Genomic DNA, 26,652 nt, shown 5'->3' on the forward strand with positions numbered 1-26,652 from the left:
CCCTTTCCTGTTGGGTTTTATCATGGCGACCACAATGTACTTTTCTTTTAGACTTTCCAGTAATATCTCAGCGGTAAGAATAGCTGCCATAGCTATAGATGTCTCTGGGTGACATCACACTTACTGACAGATAGCTAAATATGGGATTAGGAACAGTCACACACCGCAGGGTGCTGCTATTATTCACATCTGGGACTGCTAGACTGAACATGAGGTTTCCTCATGTATTAGGGAACACCCCCCTTGGCGGGGGCGGCAGGGCTGCATATAAATTCCAGGCTGGGTCAGACTCGTACACACAGCAGCTTGCTGGGAGCCTTTTCCTAATACTGTACAGCTGCGAGTACACCGTCTGGGAACCTCACCTCCTCACATCACAGAACTTACCTCTAGGAAGAATGGCTTTTAATGGACGGTAAGAGGACATAATATGGGCTGGATATTGGGTGACTTTGCACCATGTAAAACCAAACTTTTACTCATCTTGTACTCATTTTGCATTTTATTCACCATTCACATCCAAATCTGCATTCAATCTTTTGCTGAGTTTCCACTTTCTCAGGTAACAGCTACATGTTTAGACCAAAGCTCTTAGGTCGTAGTTTTGACAGCTGGGTGTAGATAAAACACTTTCAGATTTGGGATTGCAACTTTGGATGTGACTGGAGTATAAGGAGAGATTTAATAAGTATATCAATGGATTTACACTTTTTCAAAATTTTACATTTATAACCATATTTTTATACACTATAAGAAATTTTGTAATGTACCAAAACACGCACACTAAAAGAGAGCAATATTAAAATTTAAGTGTGTTAACTGTACCTTTGGCCAAGTAGTGTGTATTTTTTCAGGTACGTCATATAAATAATCACTATTTTAAAGATTCTTATGGAGGGCATGGTAATGGGGTCATGTTTGAGGCCAATTTCAATTTTATGCTATATCTATATACTATGGTTAGGGTTTAATACCCAGTACAATGGGGAAAGGTTTGAGTAATGAGGCATGAACATTTTGCCAGCATAGCTGATGTGATGTTTATGGTTATATTCTATGACTTGGGCAGGGTACCTTAATGTATATAGAAATAATGCCCATTGCGGTACCACCTGAAAATATAATTCGGCGCAACATGCTCACTGTGTTTCTATCTTCATTAGGCTGCTCATACTTGTCCTGCTTTCATGGACTGTATTAGCCTTCCGTCCTAAATCTATGACCCAGGTGGCTGAGAAAGATGCCAGTTTCGGGGTGCGCTTATTTAAGGAGATTCTACAAGAAAACAAGGACAGAAATTTAGGTTTCTCGCCCTATGGTGTATCCTCAGCTTTGAACATTCTACAGTATGGGACATCTGGGAAGACCATGGAACAACTGCGGAAGGTCCTTAATTATGGATATTCAGGTAAGACAGACATTAATACAAAGTTGCACTTGATAGGGATCACACTCATGTAGATTTGGCTCATACAATAGGCATAACTGGAAAAATACAGATCCTATAGTTCGGTGGATGCACAGAATTACAGAAGTGAAGTAAAAGCTGACATTTACAGAGTAAAGGAACAAGTATTATAACTTTGCGATTTTGGAGTACATGCATTTCATAGCGTGGGGTAATCTAAGTGATGGCCCCAACGAGCCATTTATACATTGCAAATAATAGTGGTCACATGGAATTTATTGTATTAGCTTAGGCATGCCTCATTTCCATTTTCTCCTTGATGGTTTCTGTACACTTTCTATAAATAATGGACCATTTCTTTCTCCAGAATGGTCCGTGTCCACACTACTTCGTAAACTGAGAGGTGAGATCTGTGGCTCCAGTGAAGACACTAAATCTGTACACGTAGCAGATGGACTTTTTGTTCAGCGCGATCTTGAGTTGACTCCAGGTTTTCTTCAGAGATTCTACTCAACTTTCCGACGACATGTGACCCAAGTCAATTTTACAGACTCATCACAAGCCAAGGACATCTTGAACCAATGGGTGGAGAACCAAACAGATGGTGAGAATTTGAAATGAGGCAACGGCTGAATAGACATATTGACTGCAAGTTACCTTCTTTACATTTTTTTTTTGCCCATTAACCATTAGGACTTATGTTTTCTCTTGCCCAGGTATGATCCAAGACTTATTGGGAAGTAACTCCATTCCACCCCTTACCCGTCTGGTACTGCTCAGTGCTGTTCACTTTGACGGAAAGTGGGTCCTACCCTTTCCAGAAAAAGACACCCATGAGAGGCCATTCCACAGACCTGATGGTTCTCAGGTTCAAGTTCAAATGATGGAAAACACGGCCAAATACAACTACAGTAAGGGTCTCCAAACCTAATTACTTTATGTATCATCTGGAAAACATGAGCAGTAAGTTAACAGGTTTACAATTGATATTGTATCTGCAGGTGAGCTCGAGACCCCAGAGGGAGTGTATTATGATGTCATCGAACTGCCCTACGAAGGGGATGAGATCAGCATGTTGATAGCTGCTCCTTATGAAAAAGGGGTGTCACTGTCCACCATCACAGACATCTTGTCTCCAGAACTTATCACCCAATGGAAAAAAAGCATGAGGAGATCAACACGCCTTTTTGTTTTGCCTAAGTAAGTACAATCCATAGATGTAAATAAAACCGTTGTGGACGATTTAAGCAATTCTTGGGAAAAAAAACGTTCTTGTGGCCATAACAACTAGAGAAAGTAAGATTGTTTGGAACACCCTCATTTGGAAGATTCCTGGTTCTTAGTTTGGTTTCGAAAAAGTATGGGAATATTGATGATTGCCTTTCTCAATGTTCATAAAAACTCAACTCATGTCCTTAGTTTGGGGGCAATTAAAGTAATTTTGGGGCAAATGCATCTGTTACGGCCGATGAAGCAAGTCAAGAATATCAATGTTTAGACCATTTATGGTTCTTAGTTTGGTTGGAAAAAGTATGGTAACATCGATAAGTACCTTTCCCAATGGTCAGATAACCTCATGTTCTGTTGTTTCTTATGTTCCCAGGTTTTCTCTAATTAGCGAAGTCAACCTAAAGAGTCCTCTTCAACGTCTTGGAGTCACAGACATGTTTTCTGCAGATAAAGCCGACTTCAGACGATTATCTAGTAAGTAATTGCCATGGGGTCCTCATAAAATTTGATATTTTCTATATTAATTTGCCGTCATTCTCATTCCAATCATTTTCTTGTTGTAGCTGAAAGACCCCTCCATGTATCTGAAGCCTTCCAGAAAGTGAAGGTGGAGGTGACAGAGAGTGGAACGAAAGCATCGGCTGCCACAGGTAAGAAAGTGACTCTTCTTACACATGAGGATGTATATGGGATTACAAAAAAGAGAGCTTGAGGATGGACAGAAAACTTAAGGGTGTGCAACGATGAGGATGCTAGGGGATATGAAGAAGACGTCATGTTCAGATAGTGCTCCCCTGTGTGCAGAAGCAAAACTTCCTACATCTCACCTCTACATTTCCAGAGTTGCCCAACAGAAAGTCAATCAATTTATAAGGGTGTATTAGAATATTAAACCACTTTAGATAACGAGTAACGACGACTGTTTTACTATAATGTGGGACTGATGGACAACACAGACATTAGACTATCATTTTATTTTCCCAGCTGCAATTCTCCTGGCCAGAATGGCTCCTCTCGAGGTCATCATGGATCGTTCATTTTTGTTCATCATCAGGCACAATCCAACAGGTAAGGGCTCTCACATAGACAATGATGTCTGACCTCTGATGGTGACTTCTCATAATACAAAGGAAGACACATTTCAGATATACCAAAAGATATACACCATGATAATTAGTGGATCTTAAGTGATAATTTACAGACATTAGATAATATTACATTTATATTATTCAGATTGTTTTTAATGATTGCAACAAAGCATGTCTTGTGCAAACATCAAGTTCTATCACTTGTTACTTCACTTGCTGTATGAGGCATTTATAATATACCGTTGAAGTGTACAGTGTGAGAAGTGAAAGGACACTCATGGGTAAATGACTGTTGATAGTTGATACATATAAACTTATTAGGAACAGCGATGGGTACAGAGAAAGGTCCTTTAAGCAAACAATACCTCCATTGCTATAAAGAAGTGTTTCTCAAACTCCAGTCCTCATGGGCCTCCACATGTCATGTTTTCAGGATCTCCTTAATATTTCACAGGTGATGGAATTGTTATTAAGGCATCAGAAACTGTCACAGGTTCACTCAACCGTGCAATACTAAGGAAATCCTGAAAACATGATGATTGGGGGGCTGTGAGGATGGGGTTTGGAAAACACTGCTGTAACAGATCAGAAATCGTTATATATTCAATGGTAAAACATCCCTCTGTAGTATAAAATCTTTATTATTTGCCATATCTCTGGCACAAAAAATTAGGAGCAGTAATGGGTCCATAAAAAGACATTTTGGACTATTATCACACCCATCATTTTCCCAAGACATTAACCATACAGTTCTTAAGAAGTCAAGCATTACGCTAAATGACCCCATGATGCATGATTTCCATTAGCATGTGGGAATTAAAAAAGTGACCTGTGTAACTCTGTTAAGAACAAGCCATTCCCTTGTAGAGAAAACCAAAGGAAGTAATTTGCACAATCTTATTAGGATTAACGATGGGTCTGGAAAACGGCTTTCAAAAAAGAAATACTCCCACTGCATTAAATTGTTAGAAAACCATAAATATTCCTGCTTAAAGTAAATCCCTATGAATAATTCCTGTCTATAATTCAATCATCTGGAACAAACTCATTAGAAACAGCAAGGGACACAGAAGAAAAGGTTTTGGGGGTAATCGTCAACCCCATCGCTGTCCCAAGTCGTTTAGCATACAGTACTAAAAAAGTCTTCCATTAAGCTAAACCCCCAAGAGATCAAGCCCCATTTAAGCCTTCCCAGTCATGGCTCAGGCTTGTTATCAAATCCTGGGGAATTGCTATAATGTTAAATGTACCACATAACCTCATCCATTGTATCATTATATATAGAAACAACATGGCTATACTTTGCCCATCATTTACAATCTATAATTTTCTCTTTCAGGTTCTCTGCTATTTATGGGACAAGTTATGGAGCCCTGAAATGCAAGCGCCATCTAGTGGCTGTATCTAATACCTCACCTCCAACAGGAAGAGTCATTCAACTGAAACTCCAGCAAAGGAGAGCGGCTCACCGGACTACTAGGGAGGGGGTGGATTAGTGTGACACGGGTAGTATGAATGAGTTCAATATAGTATGGGAGATGCAAACAAGATTAAAGTGTATGGAATGTATGAGCTGATTGCAAGCTATAGATTATACTATGGAGTATTACAGAGCGATATATGTCATTTTATATGGAGCTTCTATTTAATAAATCTATTTATATATTTTTTATATTTTAATTTTTAATTTTCCCATTTTATGCTAAATGCTCTGTATCGGTTATATCTGTTCCTGCGAGGGCTGGGTGGAAATGATGACTGCTGATGACATCATCAGAGATATGTTGGTGCAGAGGAGTGGACAAGCCCATGAGTGATGGAGCTGTTGACTTTTAGAATTCTGTATGTGACCCTAGGCAATGTTATCAATGATTCAAGCCTAAGAGGCATTGTCTAATTTAGCATGAATCAGTCTGAATCCAGAAAAAAAGACTTTTGGGGCAATCGTCACCCCCATTGCTGTCCTGAATCTTTTAGCATAGAGTATTCAAAGTCTTTCATTAAGCTAAATTATCCCATGAGATTAAGCCCTATTTAAGCTTACTCAGTCATGTTACCAGATCCTAAAAAATTGCTAAAGTGTCACATAAATTAGTCTGAAATCTGTCGGATGCCAATTTGGCATTTGGCTTTGCTCCACGACCATGCTTTGCACTGCATTGGGAGACCATTTTGATCAGTAAGCCCAGTTAGGCTAGATTGTCTATTGGTGACTTAGTTAGTCTGAACCCCATCTCCTGTTTTTTTTTTTTAAACTGCTGCTCGGTACCACCACCATGCTTTACACAACAGCTCCGCTCAATTAGGACACAACTATGATCAAGAAGTTCAGTTAAGATTATCATCAATTGGAGGCCGAGGTAGTCCAAAATCTGATCTTTGTCTTATTGGAGGCTTCGGCTACTGCTTTTCTCTTTATCTAAACCTTTCTATGACCAGTGACTCCAGCTTAACTGCATAGTGTATTGGAGTCTGAGGTAGGCTAAAATTTTCTCTTTGATCAAAGACTTAGAGAACTGACGAGATCACTGTTTTATTTTTACTAATTGGCCCAACTTCAGGACCTTGGCTTTTGCCAAAATATATCCCCTGCATCCGGATACAACACTCAGGTGAGGGATCTGAGTCTGAGCAGTAGAGTCAGGAAGGTTGGTGAACCCTAAAAATGAGCTTATCGGGGCTGAAGTCCTATAAGTGGCTATGGTGGAGGTATAGAGCGGGGGGTTATACATTTAGGACAACACCCCAGACTGTAAAGAAAACCCCAGAAATGTTGTATACAAGGTAACACTGACAAGAGGAGGACGATATACATCATATAGGGAGATACCTGCCCCCAAGGATGGCTCCAGGTTTATGACTTCCACTGGGTCCCTTGACTCTTTCCTTTTTAACACCTCACCTTCCAAGAGTTAGGCTATGTGCCCACGATCTGGATTTAATGCATTTCCACCGCGAAAAAGCATTAAAAACGCTTGTTAAGTTGTCTTCCATGTTCCCCAATGATAATCCGCATGTGCACATGTTGCGGAAATTTCCGCTGCGGATTATCATTGCGGAAAAAAAAGCAGCACAACCAATTATTGTGTGTAATCACAGCCATTGACTTGCATTGAACCGCATAACATCCGCATGTATATATATATAAATATATATATATATATATAATGTATACAGCGGGTGAAATAAGTATTGAACAAGTCACCAATTTTTTAAGTAAATATGTTTCTGAAGGTGCCATTGACATGAAATTCTCACCAGATGTTGGTAACAACCCATCCAATACACACAGGAAAGAAATGAAACCACAGATGTCCATAAATTAAGTTATATGCAATAATGAGAAATGACGCAGGGAAAAAGTATTGATCAGATGAAGAGAGAGAGGAGCAAAAAGCCATGGAAAGTCCTGACACCGTCTGAAATCGATCAGTAATTAGAACGCAACCCTGCCACTTAGTAACAAATAATACTATCTGGTTCAACTGATGTCCTATAAAAAGGTGTCTCATTACCAAGGTGCCACACAAGAAACATCTCATGATGGGTAACACCAGTATCAAGACCATCACAACCTTATTGTTGCAAAACAAACTGATGACATTGATTAGAGAAGAATTTCTAAACTACTGAAGGCTCCAGTGAGAACTGTTGGGGTCATAATCCAGAAGTGGAAAGAAAATTATTTCACCATAAGCACGACCGGGTGCTCCCCGCAAGATTTCAGCTAGAGGAGTAAAAAGAATTATCAGATAAGTTGTCCAAGAGCCAAGAAGCAGCTGTGGAGATCTACAGAAAGAACTAGAAACAGCAGGTACAATTGTTTAAAAAAAACCAATAAGTAATGCCCTCAACCTCCATGGCCTGTATGCACGCTCAACACGCAACCTCCATGGCCTGCATGCACGCTCACCCACGCAACCTCCATGGCCTGTATGCACGCTCACCACACAACCTCCATGGCCTGTATGCACGCTCACCCACGCAACCTCCATGGCCTGTATGCACGTTCACCACACAACCTCCATGGCCTGTATGCACGCTCAACACACAACCTCCATGGCCTGTATGCACACTCACCACACAACCTCCATGGCCTGTATGTACGCTCACCACACAACCTCCATGGCCTGTATGTACGCTCACCACGCAACCTCCATGGCCTGTATGCACGCTCACCCACGCAACCTCCATGGCCTGTAGGCACTTTCACCACGCAACCTCCATGGCCTGTATGCACACTCACCACACAACCTCCATGGCCTGTATGTACGCTCACCACACAACCTCCATGGCCTGTATGTACGCTCACCACGCAACCTCCATGGCCTGTATGCACGCTCACCCACGCAACCTCCATGGCCTGTAGGCACTTTCACCACGCAACCTCCATGGCCTGTATGCACGCTCACCACACAACCTCCATGGCCTGTATGCACACTCACCACACAACCGCCACGACCTGTATGCACGCTCACCACACAACCTCCATGACCTGTATGCACGCTCACCACACAACCTCCATCACCTGTATGCACGCTTACCACACAACCTCCATGGCCTGTATGCACGCTCACCACACAACCTCCATGACCTGTATGCACGCTCACCACACAACCTCCATGACCTGTATGCACGCTCACCACACAACCTCCATGGCCTGTATGCACGCTCACCACACAACCTCCATGACCTGTATGCACGCTCACCACTCACCCTCCATGGCCTGTATGCACGCTCGCCACACAACTTTCATGGCCTGTATGCACGCTCACCACACAACCTCCATGGCCTGTATGCACGCTCACCACACAACCTCCATGGCATGTATGCACGCTCACCATGCAACCTCCATGGCCTGTATGCACGCTCACCATACAACCTACTTGACCTGTATGCACGCTCACCACACAACCTCCATGGCCGGTATGCACGCTCACCACACAACCTACTTGACCTGTATGCACGCTCACCACACAACCTCCATGGCCTGTATGCACGCTCACCACACAACCTCCATGGCCTGTATGCACGCTCACCACACAACCTCCATGGCCTGTATGCACGCTCACCACACAACCTACTTGACCTGTATGCACGCTCACCACACAACCTCCATGGCCTGTATGCACGCTCATCACTCAACCTCCATGGCCTGTACGCACGCTCACCACACAACCTCCATGACCTGTATGCACGTTGACCACGCAACCTCAATGGTCTGTATGCACACTCACCACACAACCGCCATGACCTGTATGCAGGCTCACCACACAACCTCCATGACCTGTATGCACGCTCACCACACAACCTCCATGACCTGTATACATGCTCACCACACAACCTCCATGACCTGTATGCACGCTCACCACACAACCTCCATGACCTGTATGCACGCTCACCACACAACCTCCATGGCCTGTATGCACGCTCACCATGCAACCTCCATGGCCTGTATGCACGCTCACCACTCACCCTCCTTGGCCTGTATGCACGCTCACCACACAACCTCCATGGCCTGTATGCACGTTCATCACGCAACCTCCATGGCCTGTATGCACGCTCACCACACAACCTCCATGACCAGTATGCACGGTCAACACGCAACCTTCATGGCCTGTATGTACGCTCACCACACAACCTCCATGGCCTGTATGCACGTTCATCACGCAACCTCCATGGCCTGTATGCACGCTCACCACACAACCTCCATGGCCTGTATGCACGGTCAACACGCAACCTTCATGGCCTGTATGTACGCTCACCACACAACCTCCATGGCCTGTATGCACGGTCAACACGCAACCTCCATGGCCTGTATGCACGCTCACCACACAACCTCCATGACCTGTATGCACGCTCACCACACAACCTCCATGACCTGTATGCACGCTCACCACGCAACCTCCATGGCCTGTATGCACGCTCACCACACAACCTCCATGGCCTGTATGCACGCTCACCACACAACCTCCATGGCTTGTATGCACGCTCACCACACAACCTCCATGGCCTGTATGCACGCTCACCACACAACCTCCATGGCCTGTATGCACGCTCACCACACAACCTCCATGGCCTGTATGCACGCTCACCACACAACCTCCATGGCCTGTATGCACGGTCACCACACAACCTCCATGGCCTGTATGCACGCTCACCACACAACCTCCATGGCCTGTATGCATGGTCACCACACAACCTCCATGGCCTGTATGCACGCTCACCACACAACCTCCATGGCCTGTATGCACGGTCACCACGCAACCTCCATGGCCTGTATGCACGCTCACCACACAACCTCCATGGCCTGTATGCACGGTCACCACACAACCTCCATGGCCTGTATGCACGCTCACCACACAACCTCCATGGCCTGTATGCATGGTCACCACACAACCTCCATGGCCTGTATGCACGCTCACCACACAACCTCCATGGCCTGTATGCACGGTCACCACACAACCTCCATGGCCTGTATGCACGGTCACCACACAACCTCCATGGCCTGTATCCACGCTCACTACACAACCTCCATGGCCTGTATGCACGCTCACTACACAACCTCCATGGCCTGTATGCACGCTCACTACACAACCTTCATGGCCTGTATGCACGCTCACCACACAAGACTCACATAAAGCATATTCAAGCTTGTTTGCAGTTTGCTGAATATTCAGACAAGCCTGTGAAATACTGGGAGAATATAGTCTGGTCAGATGAGAGCAAAATTGAACTCTTTGGATGCCATAATGCACACCATGTTTGGAGGCCAAAATGCACTACATAGCTCACCAAAAAACACCATACCAACAGTGAAGCGTGGAGGAGGCATCATTATGGTGTGGGGCCGTTTTTCAGCATACGGCACTGGCAAATTTCATGTAATTGAAGGAAGGATGAATAGACAAATGTACTGAGACATTCTTGATAAATATCTGCTGCCATCAGGATGATGAAGATGAAATGAGGGTGGACATTGCAGCAAGACAATGATCCCAAACACACAGCCAAGGAAACTCTGTGACAGCATGTGACAGCAGCCAAGGTGTCCGGGATCAGCTGCACTCCTCCTTCTTATCATTGTCTGACAGCTATGGCTCAGGGATGGTATCTATGGGTCATCACACATTATTTGGGACATAGAAGACAGAAATCATGAAAAATACAACTTTTCCCACCAACAATATGGCGGCCCAGGACTGCGACACACTTTCACATTGTAGCCCCGCCCACAATGTCAGGTGACAGTTCCTAGCTGTTTCTATAGAAACCAAAGTATCAGGTAAAGCTCCGCTCATCAGTATGGACGAAGCTTCTCGGCCAGGAAGGATTGAACCTCTCGAGTTTCCGTACTTCGAATGCGCATGCGTAGTTTAGAATTCTGTGGCCGCGCGCGTGCGCAGTGGTACTTACATTTCCTCCCCTCCATCCGGGGTGAGGCCGGGGGAGGAGGCACCGGGTCCGGACACTCAACCACGGCAGGTCGGGGACCGAGGCCTGAGAAGAGGCCTTAGCACGGGGAGAGGCGGTCCACAGAACCGGCAGCAAGATGGTGAGAGTGCGGGGAAGGAGTCGGGCCGGGTGCTGTGCCGCCATCACTCAGGAGGGGGCGCAGGTGACATGTGTGAGCGGCAGTGCTGAGGTGGCGGCCTTCTGTGATGTAACAGTCACCTGTGCTGTCATGTACCCTGTACTCCCCTGCATCATGGGTCACATGAGCTCCCCGCACCGCCAGGTGTGCCTGAGTACTGACCTGTCCACCTGATCACTGAGCGTGGACCCCCGTAATACAGTGTACCCCCTGTAACTGAGCGCGGACCCCCGTAATACAGTGTACCGCCTGTAACTGAGCGCGGATCCCCGTAATACAGTGTACCCCCTGTAACTGAGCGCGGACCCCCGTAATACAGTGTACCGCCTGTAACTGAGCGCGGATCCCCGTAATACAGTGTACGCCCTGTAACTGAGCGCGGACCCCCGTAATACAGTGTACCGCCTGTAACTGAGCGTGGACCCCCGTAATACAGTGTACCCCCTGTAACTGAGCGCGGATCCCCGTAATACAGTGTACGCCCTGTAACTGAGCGCGGACCCCCGTAATACAGTGTACCGCCTGTAACTGAGCGTGGACCCCCGTAATACAGTGTACCCCCTGTAACTGAGCGCGGATCCCCGTAATATTGTACCCTTTGTAACTGAGCGCGGACCCCCGTAATACAGTGTACCCCCTGTAACTGAGCGCGGATCCCCGTAATATCGTACCCTTTGTAACTGAGCGCGGACCCCCGTAATACAGTGTACCCCCTGTAACTGAGCGCGGACCCCCATAATACAGTGTACCGCCTGTAACTGAGCGCGGACCCCCGTAATACAGTGTACCCCCTGTAACTGAGCGTGGACCCCCGTAATACAGTGTACCCCCTGTAACTGAGCGCGGACCCCCGTAATACAGTGTACCCCCTGTAACTGAGCGCGGACCCCTGTAATACAGTGTACCCCCTGTAACTGAGCGCGGATCCCCGTAATACAGTGTACCCCCTGTAACTGAGCGCGGACCCCCGTAATACAGTGTACCCCCTGTAACTGAGCGCGGACCCCCGTAATACAGTGTACGCCCTGTAACTGAGCGCGGACCCCCGTAATACAGTGTACCCCCTGTAACTGAGCGCGGATCCCCGTAATAGTGTACCCCTTGTAACTGAGCGCGGACCCCCGTAATACAGTGTACGCCCTGTAACTGAGCGCGGACCCCCCGTAATACAGTGTACCCCCTGTAACTGAGCGCGGATCCCCGTAATATTGTACCCTTTGTAACTGAGCGCGGACCCCTGTAATACAGTGTACCGCCTGTAACTGAGCGCGGACCCCTGTAATACAGTGTACCGCCTGTAACTGAGCGCGGACCCCTGTAATACAGTGTACCGCCTGTAACTGAGCGCGGATCCCCGTAATACAGTGTACCCCCTGTAACTGAGCGCGGACCCCCGTAATACAGTGTACCCCCTGTAACTGAGCGCGGACCCCCGTAATACAGTGTACCCCCTGTAACTGAGCGCGGACCCCCGTAATACAGTGTGCCCCCTGTAACTGAGCGCGGATCCCCGTAATACAGTGTACCCCCTGTAACTGAGCGCGGACCCCCCCGTAATACAGTGTACGCCCTGTAACTGAGCGCGGACCCCCGTAATAGTGTACCCCTTGTAACTGAGCGCGGACCACCGTAATACAGTGTACGCCCTGTAACTGAGCGCGGACCCCCGTAATACAGTGTACGCCCTGTAACTGAGCGCGGACCCCCGTAATACAGTGTACGCCCTGTAACTGAGCGCGGATCCCCGTAATACAGTGTACGCCCTGTAACTGAGCGCGGATCCCCGTAATACAGTGTACCGCCTGTAACTGAGCGTGGACCCCCGTAATACAGTGTACCCCCTGTAACTGAGCGTGGACCCCCGTAATACAGTGTACCCCCTGTAACTGAGCGTGGACCCCCGTAATACAGTGTACCCCCTGTAACTGAGCGCGGATCCCCGTAATACAGTGTACCCCCTGTAACTGAGCGCGGATCCCCGTAATACAGTGTACCGCCTGTAACTGAGCGTGGACCCCGTAATACAGTGCACCGCCTGTAACTGAGCGTGGACCCCCGTAATACAGTGCACCGCCTGTAACTGAGCGTGGACCCCCGTAATACAGTGTACCCCCTGTAACTGAGCGCGGATCCCTGTAATACAGTGTACCCCCTGTAACTGAGCGCGGACCCCCCGTAATACAGTGTACCCCCTGTAACTGAGCGCGGACCCCCCGTAATACAGTGTACGCCCTGTAACTGAGCGCGGACCCCCGTAATAGTGTACCCCTTGTAACTGAGCGCGGACCCCCGTAATAGTGTACCCCCTGTAACTGAGCGCGGACCCCCGTAATACAGTGTACGCCCTGTAACTGAGCGCGGACCCCCGTAATACAGTGTACGCCCTGTAACTGAGCGCGGACCCCCGTAATACAGTGTACGCCCTGTAACTGAGCGCGGACCCCCGTAATACAGTGTACGCCCTGTAACTGAGCGCGGACCCCCGTAATACAGTGTACCCCCTGTAACTGAGCGCGGATCCCCGTAATACAGTGTACCCCCTGTAACTGAGCGCGGACCCCCCGTAATACAGTGTACGCCCTGTAACTGAGCGCGGACCCCCGTAATAGTGTACCCCTTGTAACTGAGCGCGGACCCCCGTAATACAGTGTACGCCCTGTAACTGAGCGCGGACCCCCGTAATACAGTGTACGCCCTGTAACTGAGCGCGGACCCCCGTAATACAGTGTACGCCCTGTAACTGAGTGCGGACCCCCGTAATACAGTGTACCGCCTGTAACTGAGCGTGGACCCCGTAATACAGTGTACCGCCTGTAACTGAGCGTGGACCCCCGTAATACAGTGTACCCACTGTAACTGAGCGTGGACCCCCGTAATACAGTGTACCCCCTGTAACTGAGCGCGGATCCCCGTAATACAGTGTACCCCCTGTAACTGAGCGCGGACCCCCCGTAATACAGTGTACGCCATGTAACTGAGCGCGGACTCCCGTAATACAGTGTACCCCCTGTAACTGAGCGCGGACCCCTGTAACTGAGCGCGGACCCCCATAATACAGTGTGCTCCACCCCGTAACTGAGCGCGGACCCCCATAATACAGTGTGCCCCCCCCCGTAACTCAGCTCGGACCCCCATAATACAGTGTGCCCCCCCCCCCGTAACTGAGCTCGGACGTCATAATAGTGTGCCCCCCCCCCCGTAACTGAGCGCGGACCCCCATAATAGTGTGCCCCCCCCCCCCGTAACAGCGCGGACCCCCATAATACAGTGTGCCCCCCCCCGTAGCTGAACGCGGACCCACATAATACAGTGTGCCCTCCTGTAACTGAGCGCGGACCCCCATAATACAGTGTGCCCTCCTGTAACTGAGCGTGGACACACATAATACAGTGTGCCCCCCTGTAACTGAGAGCGGACCCCCATAATGCAGCGCAGACCACATATGTCAAACTCTGGCCCGCAGGTCCCCCTAGTATTGTTGACCAGCGACGCCAAATAAGCGCCTGCCCGGCATCGCACTTTCCACTATACTGACATCTTAGATGCTGATTCAGTTCAAAGCAATGATGGAGGTGGGAGCGTCAGCTGACTCGTCCTCTCCCATCATTCACCCTCTGCATCTGACCTCTCAGTGCAGCGGGCGCCATGACATCACTACAACACGCCCGCTGTACTGAGATGTGCAGAGGATCTGAAGGCACCATGAAGGGAACGGGCAGAGGTGAGTATATATTTTTTTCATGTGAGGCCATTATACTGTATGGAGGACTATGTGGGGCTCATTATACTGTATGGAGGACTATGTGGGGCTCATTATACTGTATGGAGGACTATGTGGGGTCATTATTCTGTATTGAGGACTATGTGGGGCTCATTATACTATATGGAGGACTATGTGGGGTCATTATTCTGTATGGAGGACTATGTGGGGTCATTATTCTGTATTGAGGACTATGTGGGGTCATTATTCTGTATTGAGGACTATGTGGGGCTCATTATACTATATGGAGGACTATGTGGGGTCATTATTCTGTATGGAGGACTATGTGGGGTCATTATTCTGTATGGAGGACTATGTGGGGTCATTATTCTGTATGGAGGACTATGTGGGGTCATTATTCTGTATGGAGGACTATGTGGGGTCATTATTCTGTATGGAGGACTATGTGGGGTCATTATTCTGTATGGAGGACTATGTGGGGTCATTATTCTGTATGGAGGACTATGTGGAAGCCATTATACTGTATGGAGGACTATGTGGGGCCTATTCTGTATGGAGGACTATGGGGAGTCCATTATACTGTATGGAGGACTATGTGGGGCCATTATTCTGTATGGAGGACTATGTGGAGTCCATTATACTGTATGGAGGACTATGTGGGGTCATTATTCTGTATGGAGGATTATGTGAGGCCATTATACTGTATGGAGGACTATGTGGGGCCTATTATTCTGTATGGAGGACTATGTGGAGGCCATTATACTGTATGGAGGACTGTGTGGGGCCCATTGTTCTGTATGGAGGACTGTGTGGGGCCCATTGTTCTGTATGGAGGACTGTGTGGGGCCCATTGTTCTGTATGGAGGACTGTGTGGGGCCCATTGTACTGTATGGAGGACTGTGTGGGGCCCATTGTACTGTATGGAGGACTGTGTGGGGCCCATTGTACTGTATGGAGGCCGGTGTGGAGGCCCGTTGTACTGTATGGAGGCCCGTGGGGGGGCCCGTTGTACTCTCTGGAGGCCCGTGGGGGCGCCCGTTGTACTCTCTGGAGGCCCGTGGGGGCGCCCGTTGTACTCTCTGGAGGCCCGTGGGGGCGCCCGTTGTACTCTCTGGAGGCCCGTGGGGGCGCCCGTTGTACTCTCTGGAGGCCCGTGGGGGCGCCCGTTGTACTCTCTGGAGGCCCGTGGGGGCGCCCGTTGTACTCTCTGGAGGCCCGTGGGGGGGCCCGTTGTACTCTCTGGAGGCCCGTGGGGGGGCCCGTTGTACGCTCTGGAGGCCCGTGGGGGGGGCCCGTTGTACTCTCTGGAGGCCCGTGGGGGGGGCCCGTTGTACTCTCTGGAGGCCCGTGGGGGGGGGCCGTTGTACTCTCTGGAGGCCCGTGGGGGGGGCCCGTTGTACTCTCTGGAGGCCCGTTGTACTCTCGGGGGGCCCGTTGTACTCTCTGGAGGCCCGTGGGGGGGGGCCCGTTGTACTCTCTGGAGGCCCGTGGGGGGTGCCCGTTGTACTCTCTGGAGGCCCGTGGGGGGGGGGCCCGTTGTACTCTCTGGAGGCCCGTGGGGGGGGCCCGTTGTACTCTCTGGAGGCCCGTGGGGGGTCCCGTTGTACTCTCTGGAGGCCCGTGGGGGGGGCCCGTTGTACTCTCTGGAGGCCCGTGGGGGGGGCCCGTTGTACTCTCTGGAGGCCCGTGGGGGGGGGCCCGTTGTACTCTCGGGGGGCCCGTTGTACTCTCTGGAGGCCCGTGGGGGGGGGGCCCGTTGTACTCTCTGGAGGCCCGTGGGGGGGGCCCGTTGTACTCTCTGGAGGCCCGTGGGGGGGGGCCCGTTGTACTCTCTGGAGGCCCGTGGGGGGGGGGCCCGTTGTACTCTCTGCAGGCCCGTGGGGGGGGGGCCCGTTGTACTTTCTGGAGGCCCGTGGGGGGGGGCCCGTTGTACTTTCTGGAGGCCCGTGGGGGGGGGCCCGTTGTACTTTCTGGAGGCCCGTGGGGGGGGCCCGTTGTACTCTCTGCAGGCCCGTGGGGGGGGGCCCGTTGTACTCTCTGCAGGCCCGTGGGGGGGGCCCGTTGTACTCTCTGCAGGCCCGTGGGGGGGGGGCCCGTTGTACTCTCTGGAGGCCCGTGGGGGGGGGCCCGTTGTACTCTCTGGAGGCCCGTGGTGGGGGGCCCGTTGTACTCTCTGGAGGCCCGTGGTGGGGGGCCTGTTGTACTCTCTGGAGGCCCGTGGTGGGGGGCCCGTTGTACTCTCTGGAGGCCCGTGGTGGGGGGCCCGTTGTACTCTCTGGAGGCCCGTGGGGGGGGGCCCGTTGTACTCTCTGGAGGCCCGTGGGGGGGGGCCCGTTGTACTCTCTGGAGGCCCGTGGGGGGGGGGCCCGTTGTACTCTCTGGAGGCCCGTGGGGGGGGGCCCGTTGTACTCTCTGGAGGCCCGTGGGGGGGGGCCCGTTGTACTCTCTGGAGGCCCGTGGGGGGGGGCCCGTTGTACTCTCTGGAGGCCCGTGGGGGGGGCCCGTTGTACTCTCTGGAGGCCCGTGGGGGGGGGCCCGTTGTACTCTCTGGAGGCCCGTGGGGGGGGCCCGTTGTACTCTCTGGAGGCCCGTGGGGGGGGGGGCCCGTTGTACTCTCTGGAGGCCCGTGGGGGGGGGCCCGTTGTACTTTGTGGAGGCCCATTGTACTGTATGAAGGCCCGTGTGGGGGCCCATTGTACTTTGTGGAGGCCCATTGTACTGTATGGAGGCCCAAGTGGGGGCCCATTGTACTGTGTGGAGGCCCATTGTACTGTGTGGAGGCCCATTGTACTGTGTGGAGGCCCATTGTACTGTGTGGAGGCCCATTGTACTGTGTGGAGGCCCATTGTACTGTGTGGAGGCCCATTGTACTGTGTGGAGGCCCATTGTACTGTGTGGAGGCCCATTGTACTGTGTGGAGGCCCATTGTACTGTGTGGAGGCCCATTGTACTGTGTGGAGGCCTGTGTGGGGGCCCATTCTACTGTGTGGAGGCCTGTGTGGAGGCTCATTGTACTGTATGGAGACCTGTGTAGGGGGCCCATTGTACTGTATGGAGGCCTGTGTGGGGGGGGCTCATTGTACTGTATGGAGGCCTGTGTGGGGGGCCCATTGTACTGTATGGAGGCCTGTGTGGGGGGCCCATTGTACGGTATGGAGGCCTGTGTGGGGGGCCCATTGTACGGTATGGAGGCCTGTGTGGGGGGCCCATTGTACGGTATGGAGGCCTGTGTGGGGGGCCCATTGTACTGTATGGAGGCCTGTGTGGGGGGCCCATTGTACTGTGTGGAGGCCCATTGTACTGTGTGGGGGCCCATTGTACTGTATGGAGGCCTGTGTGGGGGCCCATTGTACTGTATGGAGGCCCATTGTACTGTATGGGGGCCCATTGTACTGTATGGAGGCTTGTGTGGGGGCCCATTGTACTGTATGGAGGCCCATTGTACTGTATGGAGGCCTGTGTGGGGGCCCATTGTACTGTATGGGGGCCTGTGTGGGGGCCCATTGTACTGTATGGGGGCCTGTGTGGGGGCCCATTGTACTGTATGGAGGCCTTGTGGGGGCCCATTGTACTGTATGGAGGCCTTGTGGGGGCCCATTGTACTGTATGGGGGCCTGTGTGGGGTCGGTATGACACAATCAACAGAGCAAATGATGAGTGAACAGTCCCAAGAACCGTTATTACATGGAAACCGAGAAGTCCATAAAACAGTCTACCACACAGAGAATGAAATAGTCCAAGAACACGGCTACAGTCCAATAATGGGATAAATGCATCGGGAGAGGAGTCACAATCCTCCTCTTAGAGATGGATATGGCAGTTTGGCTCCAGATACTTCTCTGTATAGGCTCCTCCAGCTGTATTTTCCAGGGTAATCAGGGTTTCTCAAAGTCTCTCTGGGGTGTTGGCCTTGGATCCTTTGTGAGATGCTGATGCTACCTTACTCGACTCTGTCCTCCTGTCCTCCTCCAGGTGGTCATGCTGGATGGTTGACAGGCCCTCTAGACCTGGGAATAATGGTGCCTCAGAGATGGAGGCACTACAGGGGGTGATTTGCGGCATTTGGGGAGCAGAGGGGTCATGAATGGACATTCAGGAAATGTCAGCAGGGGTTCATCAAGAGGCATGGACACCTTCAGGCTGCAGATGGTAGCTGAGCTAATTCAATTATCGGACATTTTGTAAGGTAATTAAGACTCCTAGACAATATGGGGAATACACAGATTGATACCGAGCAATAGGACAACACTCCTAAAAATCAGTAAAAATATGAACGAAGACAGAATGATTCTCCACACACCATATCACACCATCACGACCAAGTCAGCACACCATGGTGTCTACACAGACCTCTGGCCACCTCACTTTGTCCACATGGCTCAACTGTTGATCGTTCCTTGTACAGTGGTAGGGGGAGGTTGGCCTGAGGGAGTCTATGGTTCTTCTTGTCGGGACAGTCCATCAGCGTTCTCGTGTTGGCTTCCATGTTTGTATTGGATGGAGAAGCTGTCGGGTTGTAAAGACAAGCTCCACCATAGCAATTTTGCATTGTTCCCTGACATTTGGTTCAGCCATGTGAGGGGGTTGTGGTCTGTCACAATTGTCAAGTCTCTGCCATACAAGTATGGCTGCAATTTTTTTAGTGCCCATACGATAGCAAGGCAGTCCTTTGCTGCGGGTAGACCGGTCCACCTTGAACCCAAAATTGCCCTCCCAGACAGGTTTTCAGGAAGTAGAGACACGTTTTTTTTATTTAAAGAAGCTTGTAAGTTGTATTTTAAGCTTTGACCTTACTCCTCTGGAGATGAGAAGCAGCGAGTGGGGATTGTGATCTCACTGTTGCAAGGAGATCCTCAATCCTGGACTTTCTCTTTGCCACAGGGTTCTGTTTGTCTCCAGTCAGTGGAGGGTTTTTTCGGGGCTCTGGCCCTCATCTATGATGATCCTGACCGAGTCGCCTTGGCTGAATCCAGGCTGCGTCGTCTTCAGCAGGGGGATCCGTCAGTGGAGACTTAAAGTTCTGAATTCCGTAGATGGGCAATCGATACCAAATGGAATGGCCCGGCTCTCAGAAGGCAATTTTGGCAGGGCCTTACTGAAAGGTTGAAGGATGCCTTGGCAATTTACGAAACCCCGGCATCCTTGGAGGCTGCAATGTCGTTGGCTATCCGCTTGGATAGACTCCTTCGCGATAAGTGGGTGATGCCACTTCTCCTGAGCCCTCTTTTCGGGGCAATGCCCCTTTGCCGGCGGGCGTTCTGGGGGTGAAGATGTACTTGTGGAGTTAGAGGAACTCATGCAGTTAGGGGGTGCTTCTGCGTCATATGTTTCCCCTGAGATCCGCAAGAAAAAGGGCGTGTGTTTTTTTTTTTTTTCTTTTGTGTGTGTGGTAAAAAGGGACATTTTATTGGGGCCTTTCCCTCAATTTCTAAGCAAAAAGAAACTCTATTAACCCTTGGTAATGTGGAGTTGGTTAATCAATGTCTTCAACATGCAGTTTTCGGTTTGTCCTGACTACTGAGATGGTGCTGGAGAGCAGGACTGTGAAAATTTCTGTGTTTGTGGACAGTGGAGCTGGAGTCAGCATGGTTGATGCTGGGTTTGTGAGAACTCATGGGCTTACTTGCTGTACGTTAACTAAGCCCATTCCTATTTTTTCCATTGTCTCAGTGCCACTTGCACAGAGAGCTCTGACTCATATTGTACATAATATAAGACTGAGGGTGGGGTGTTTGCATTATGAGGTAATTCCTTGTTATGTCCTGGACGGTCTTACCACTCCAATTGTACTGGGTCTACCCTGGTTGGTGAAACATATTCCGATAGTGGATTGGCAATCCAGGGAAACTGTAGAATGGGGAGATTACTGTCATGAGAACTGCTTAAACTTTTCCCTTTCTGCAGTCTCTACGGAGACCTTACCTGCGTTTACGATCGCTCCTGCATGGCAGGCAATCTCCGCAAGGTTTTTTTGGCTGTATGTCGGAGCGATTACAGTGATACAAGATTCATATCGGGTTTTTATGATTGACAGCTGTCGCATACTAAAAAACTTTTTTTTTTTTTGTTTCGCCATATTTTGAGAGCTATAATTTTTCCATATTTCGGCCGACAGAGTCATGTGACAGCTTGTTTTATCGGAAAAGTTGACATTTTTATTGGTGCCATTTTCGGGCATGTGACATTTTTTGATCGCTTTCTATTCCGATTTATGGGCGGCAGAATAAACAAAAACCAGCAATTCCGGGGGTTTTTTTTATGCCGCTCCGCGCGTGGTAAAATTGATAAGGCAGCTTTATTCCTCGGGTCAGTACGTTTACAGCGGTACCACATTTATATCGTTTTCTATGTTTTGGCGCTTTTACATAATAAAAACTATTTTCTAGAAAAAAAATTTTTTTTGTATCGCTTTATTCTGAGAGCTATAACTTTTTTATTTTTCGGATGATGGAGCTGTATGGCGGCTTGTTTTTTGCGGGACGAGATGACGTTTTCAGCGGTACCATTTTTGTTTACATTCGTCTTTTTGATCGCGTTTTATTCCATTTTTTGTTTGGCGGTATGATGATAAAGCATTGTTTTTTGCGTTGTTTTTTTATTTTTTTTTACCGTGTTCACTAAAGGGGTTAACTAGCGGGACAGTTTTATAGGTCAGGTTGTTCCGGACGCGGCGATACCAAATATGTGTACTTTTATTGGTTTAATTTTGTTTTCATAATAAATAAATATTGTGTGTTCAATATATTTTTATTTTTTGGGGATTATTATTATTTTTTTTTTTTTTCTAGTTTTTCATTTTCCTACTTTTTTTTTTTTTACTTTTACACATTTTCCCACTATGGGACTTACACTTTTTGCAGCCTGGTCAGCTGTATAGCATAGAGAGCAGCAGCTCCCTATGCTATGCGGCCTGTCACGCTGCACACAGGGGAAACATTACTTTGGTCGTGCACTGCGCATGACCAAAGTAACGTCCTGCCTCCTGGTGACCCGGATGTTGTCATAACGACATCAGGTCGTCATGACAACATCCGGAAGCCGCCGCAGACATCGCTGGACGCCGGCAGGAGATGTGAGTATAGCCATCACCTCCCACCTTGCCGCCGCAATGCTGCGATCGACTTCGATTGCAGCATTGCGAGGGTTAATGTGCAGGGAGCTGTGCGGGACCGCTCCCTGCACATAGCATCTGGTGTCAACTGTGACAATCAGGTGACACCCGGCAGCGATCGCCCCGCACCGCTTCTGTGCAGGCGCGATTGCCGCACACGTAATAGTACGTAGCTGGTCCATAAGTCCCAGGGCGCAGCTACGTACTATTACTGACCTTGTCGGAAAGGGGTTAAAAACCCTCAGTGTCTCCAGAGACTCGCCTGTGATGGAACTATTTTCTTCTGCTCAGGCCTGGAGTACTAGCAGTCGGCTAGTTTCTTCTTGGAGTTTCTTGGTGGATTGTTGTTGTCTTCTCTCTGGTGTCTTCTTAAGCTAAGTGTACCCCCTTGTCCTTCCCCTCCCTACCTAGGGCCTAGCTCTAGGGACAGTTAGGGATTAGGTTTCCTGTGCGGAACCGATTTAGGAACGGTAGGGGAGTCAGGGTTTTGTAAGATCTGCCTAGGGGTCTCCACCCTCCCTTTCCCTAGTTGTTGCCTGCACCCTTTCCCATCGTCGTACGAATGGTCAGTTCTGCAGTCAGGATACGGTCTAGAACTATGCCCAAGTGTTTAAGATGTTCCTCTCAGGTTGTGCTGAAAATGGCAATCTCCTCCAAGTAAGCACAGGTAAACTCCTGACATTGTTCTAACAGTCGATTTACCAGTTTTTGGAAAGTAGCGAGGGCATTGTTCATCCCGAAGGGCATTCCCAGGAACTCAAAAAGCCCAAATGGAGTAAGAAAAGGCCGAGCATTCCCTGGCGTCCTCAGTTAGGGGTATCTGCCAGTACCCCTTGCTCAAGTCTAGCGTGGTTAAAGATTGGGCACTGGCGCCCCTTCAAACTACTGTTTGACCAGGAGGTCCAATAGATGATCCAATAGATCCTCAATCCTGGGCATGGGATAAGCGTCACTCTTGGTGGCATCATTTAATCTCCGGTTATCGACACAGAGCCGTGTTGTACCTTTTTTCTTGGGGACCAGGACGACAGGAGAGGCCCAGGAGCTGTGAGATGGCTGAATAACACCCAGTTGTTTCATCTCCTTCAGTTCGTTCCTTATCATGCCTTGACCAGCCTTTGGAGCCTGGTAGGCAGCCTGCTGGATGGGGGCGTTGTCCGGAGGTTTCCACATGGTGGTTGGTGAGAGTAGTCCGCCCCTGCTTTGAGGAGAAAGCTGAAGCCCTTAGTCTTAGTATGGAGAAAATATTGTCCTTTTGTATATCTGATAAATGGGAGCCCAGAGGCACTTGTTTCAGGGATCCTCCCAATTGGGTAATCTGGAGAAGATAGGGGAGATACTGGTCCTCGGCGGTATCACTAGGGGGTGGCAGACGGCTAGAACAGGCAGAGATCGGTCGTGATATTCTTTCAGCATGTTGATGTGGACGACCTTCTGCCGTCGACCACTAGAGCCCAGGGCAATGATGTAGTTAGTGCCATTAATTTTCCTGAGAACCTGATAAGGGTCTTCCCACGTTGCTTGAATCTTGTTGGCAGGGAAAGCAATAATCATGAGCACCTATTGTCCTTCCATAAATTCCCGGGTCCTATCGTTACGGTCATACCAGGTCTTTTGTCTGGACTGGGCCATTTGCTGATGTTCTTTAGCCAAGGTAGCTAGCTTGGTGAGACAGTCTAGGAGCTCTAGAACAAAGGGAATGATGGGTGTTCCGGTCTCTGAGATATCTCCCTCCTAGTGTTCCTTCAGAAGAGCGAGAGGCCCACGGACCTTCCGGTCAAACAGTAGTTCGAAGGGAAAGAAAACCCCGTGGACTTTTGGGGATCCTCTCGATAGGTGAAGAGATGTTGCAGGTATTTTTCCCAGTCCTTTTCAAAGTCAGCAAAAGCCTGCAGGATATTTTTTAGCGTTCCATTGAAGTTCACATAGTCCGTTGGTCTGCGGGTGGAATGGGATGGTGCGAATGGCTCGAACAATACAGGTATGCCAGAGGGACTGGACCAGGTCTGACATGAACGGAGTCCCTTGATCTGATAATATTTCACTGGGGAACCCTACCCGGGTAAAGATGGTAACCAAAGCCTCGGCTACCTTTTCGTCTGTAATACTGGTTAGGGCTCCTTCTTCAGGATCTCTGTATCCTATCCATAGTCCACCACTGTCAGAATGTATTTTTTCCCCGACTGGCTGGGGTGGTCCAGAGGTCCTATGATGTCCACAGCTACACATTGAAATGGTTCTTCAATTATGGGCAGGGGTACGTTATGTCAAGCCTCTGGATGCCGCATTCACTGGCACACAAAACGCATTACTCTTTTGGGCTCCATTGCTTCTGGTCTCCGCTGTGCTCGGCGAGCAGCCTCCTCCTTATACTCCTGAGAGACGCCTGGGCCCAGAACCGCCATCTCTTCTTCTTACCACACCAACCACCGGCTGGTGATTCCCGTCTCCTGTTGGACATCTGGGAGGAGGTGGCCTGGCTTGCATCCACCAGTACATCAATTAAAGGCCCTTTAGTCCCTGGTAGTTCAGGCCTTGATCTCTCTCCTGTAGACTGGATACGGTCCAGTCTGTGTGCGTGGTTCTCCATTGGGTTGCGCTCTTTTGATCCCACCGCTGCCACCAGCTGTCACGGGGTCCTTCTCCGGTATCACACAATCAGCAGAGTGAGAGATGAGCGAACAGTCCCAAGAACCTGGATCTACCTTACTCGACTCTCTGTCCTCCTCAGGCCCCCTCCTTATATCCAGGGGTCTGGATGGTTTTCATGCCCTCCAGACATGGGAATAATGGTGCCTCAGAGATCGAGGCACTACAGAGGGTGATTTGGGGAGGAGAGGGGTCATGAATGGACATTCAGGAAATGTCAGCAGGGGTTCATCAAGAGGCATGGACCCCTTCGGGCTGCAGATGGTAGCTGAGCTAATTCCATTATCGGACCTTTTGTAAGGTAATTAAGACTTGTAGACAATACGGGGAATACACAGGTTGATACCGAGCAATAGGACAACACTCCTAAAAATATGAACGAAGACAGAATGATTCTTCACACACCATATCACTCCATCACAAGCACTGTGTGCCCATTATACTCTATGGGGCACACTATACGAAATTCCTTTTAATTCAAGAGACTTTCCAGTTGTCAGATATTGTGGATTAAAGGATTGAGCACAAAGATTGTTGACATTGTCCTGATCATGCAATCAGATTGCACCAATGTGATATTATGAATGAAACGTGCAGTACTGCTGATCATCCAGCAGAGGGCCATGAATGATCTGTCTGCAGTACTGCTCCTGGTCCAGCAGAGGGCGCAGCTGTCACACTTTTCTCCCCCCGCCCCCCACAGATGCGGTTTATGCTGCTGTTCAGCCGGCAGGGGAAGCTGCGCTTACAGAAGTGGTACGTCGCCACCTCCGAGAGGGAGAAGAAGAAGCTGGTGCGGGACCTGATGCAGACCGTGCTCTGCCGCAAACCCAAGATGTGCAGCTTCCTGGAGTGGAAGGACCTGAAGGTGGTCTATAAGCGGTGAGTGTGGCCTCAGGTACAGGAGTCCAGACTGCTGGGGACACCTGGCAGAGTCCAGTCACCAATATCTGAATCGTGAGGGGGTCTCACCAGTTGGACCACCAGCCATCATTGAGCTTTCCCCTCTGCGGGAAGCGCGTCCCATTAAATCCAATCTATCAACTACAGCTCGCCACACAGATCCGTCAACGGCGAAAGTAAAAAATAAAGTTGTGAATCTTAAGAAAATTTTGACAAAAAACAAATTTTTTTTTTTTTTTTTTTTAATCTTTTTGCAAAGTTCAGAATTTATTTTTGAAATAATTGAAATTGTTTTTTTTTATATTTGGTGTAGCGGCGATCAGACCGGACCCGTAGGATCGTACCGCCAGCTCATTTATACGGCACAGTGAACTTTTTAAAGGCGAAAAAAAGTTGTTTTTTTTGTTTTTTTTCCTTTTCGCCATTTCACTGCCCTTGCAATATTTCCCCATATTTGGGGCATCTGATGGTAGAAAAACTACAACTTGCACCATTTAAATAAAGAAATAAAATTATTCCTCAAATGGCTTTATTTCCCGGAAAAAAAACAAATAAATAAAAACGCTTAAAAAGGAAAAATCGCCCAATCAGGAAGGGGATTACAATAACTGTACATTTTGAGATGAACATTTATCACCCCCACTGGTGACCTGACTACTGGGATCTCCACTGTTCCCAATCATCTAACGCGCCCCCTTCCTGAATAGAGCAGAGCGCAGTCCTAGGGTTTTTCCGGCAGTGGGACAGGCAGAGGCGAGCACAGCTCTTGGGTATCTCTGACCGTACAACAGGCAGAGGCGAGCACAGCTCTTGGGTATCTCCGACCGTACAACAGGAAGAGGCGAGCACAGCTCTTGGGTATCTCCGACCGTACAACAGGAAGAGGCGAGCACAGCTCTTGGGTATCTCTGACAGTACAACAGGCAGAGGCGAGCACAGCTCTTGGG

The 26,652-nt window shown here is 49.4% G+C and overlaps 2 protein-coding genes across 2 annotated transcripts in view; both read left to right on the forward strand.

Annotated features, from left to right (window-relative positions):
- The first annotated feature begins 262 nt into the window (after positions 1 to 262).
- SERPINE1 (serpin family E member 1) lies at positions 263 to 5,359 on the forward strand. The gene is made up of 9 exons (XM_073650978.1): positions 263 to 415; positions 1,164 to 1,408; positions 1,776 to 2,012; positions 2,125 to 2,319; positions 2,410 to 2,608; positions 3,012 to 3,112; positions 3,202 to 3,288; positions 3,623 to 3,706; positions 5,066 to 5,359. The coding sequence occupies exons 1-9, from the start codon at positions 399 to 401 to the stop codon at positions 5,101 to 5,103; spliced, it is 1,203 nt and encodes a 400-aa protein (XP_073507079.1). The 5' UTR covers positions 263 to 398; the 3' UTR covers positions 5,104 to 5,359.
- A 5,747-nt stretch (positions 5,360 to 11,106) lies between these two features.
- Positions 11,107 to 26,652, forward strand: part of AP1S1 (adaptor related protein complex 1 subunit sigma 1) — a 51,620-nt gene continuing 36,074 nt past the window's right edge. The window contains exons 1-2 of the mRNA XM_073654414.1: positions 11,107 to 11,281; positions 25,506 to 25,684. Of these exons, the coding sequence (XP_073510515.1) occupies positions 11,279 to 11,281; positions 25,506 to 25,684 (182 nt within the window). The 5' untranslated portion in view covers positions 11,107 to 11,278. The remainder of the gene's footprint in view (positions 11,282 to 25,505; positions 25,685 to 26,652) is intronic.

Source organism: Phyllobates terribilis, unplaced genomic scaffold, assembly GCF_046119375.1.
Source record: "Phyllobates terribilis strain yellow unplaced genomic scaffold, ASM4611937v1 Scaffold_11__3_contigs__length_659146591, whole genome shotgun sequence".
Lineage (NCBI taxonomy): Eukaryota > Metazoa > Chordata > Amphibia > Anura > Dendrobatidae > Phyllobates > Phyllobates terribilis.

What these genes read in the sequence shown, in the direction of transcription:
- SERPINE1 (XM_073650978.1), top strand. An exon ending in CACGGCCAAATACAACTACA is followed by an intron (nt 2,320 to 2,409) that starts GTAAGGGTCTCC and finishes TTGTATCTGCAG; the next exon opens with GTGAGCTCGAGACCCCAGAG. An exon ending in CGACTTCAGACGATTATCTA is followed by an intron (nt 3,113 to 3,201) that starts GTAAGTAATTGC and finishes TTCTTGTTGTAG; the next exon opens with CTGAAAGACCCCTCCATGTA.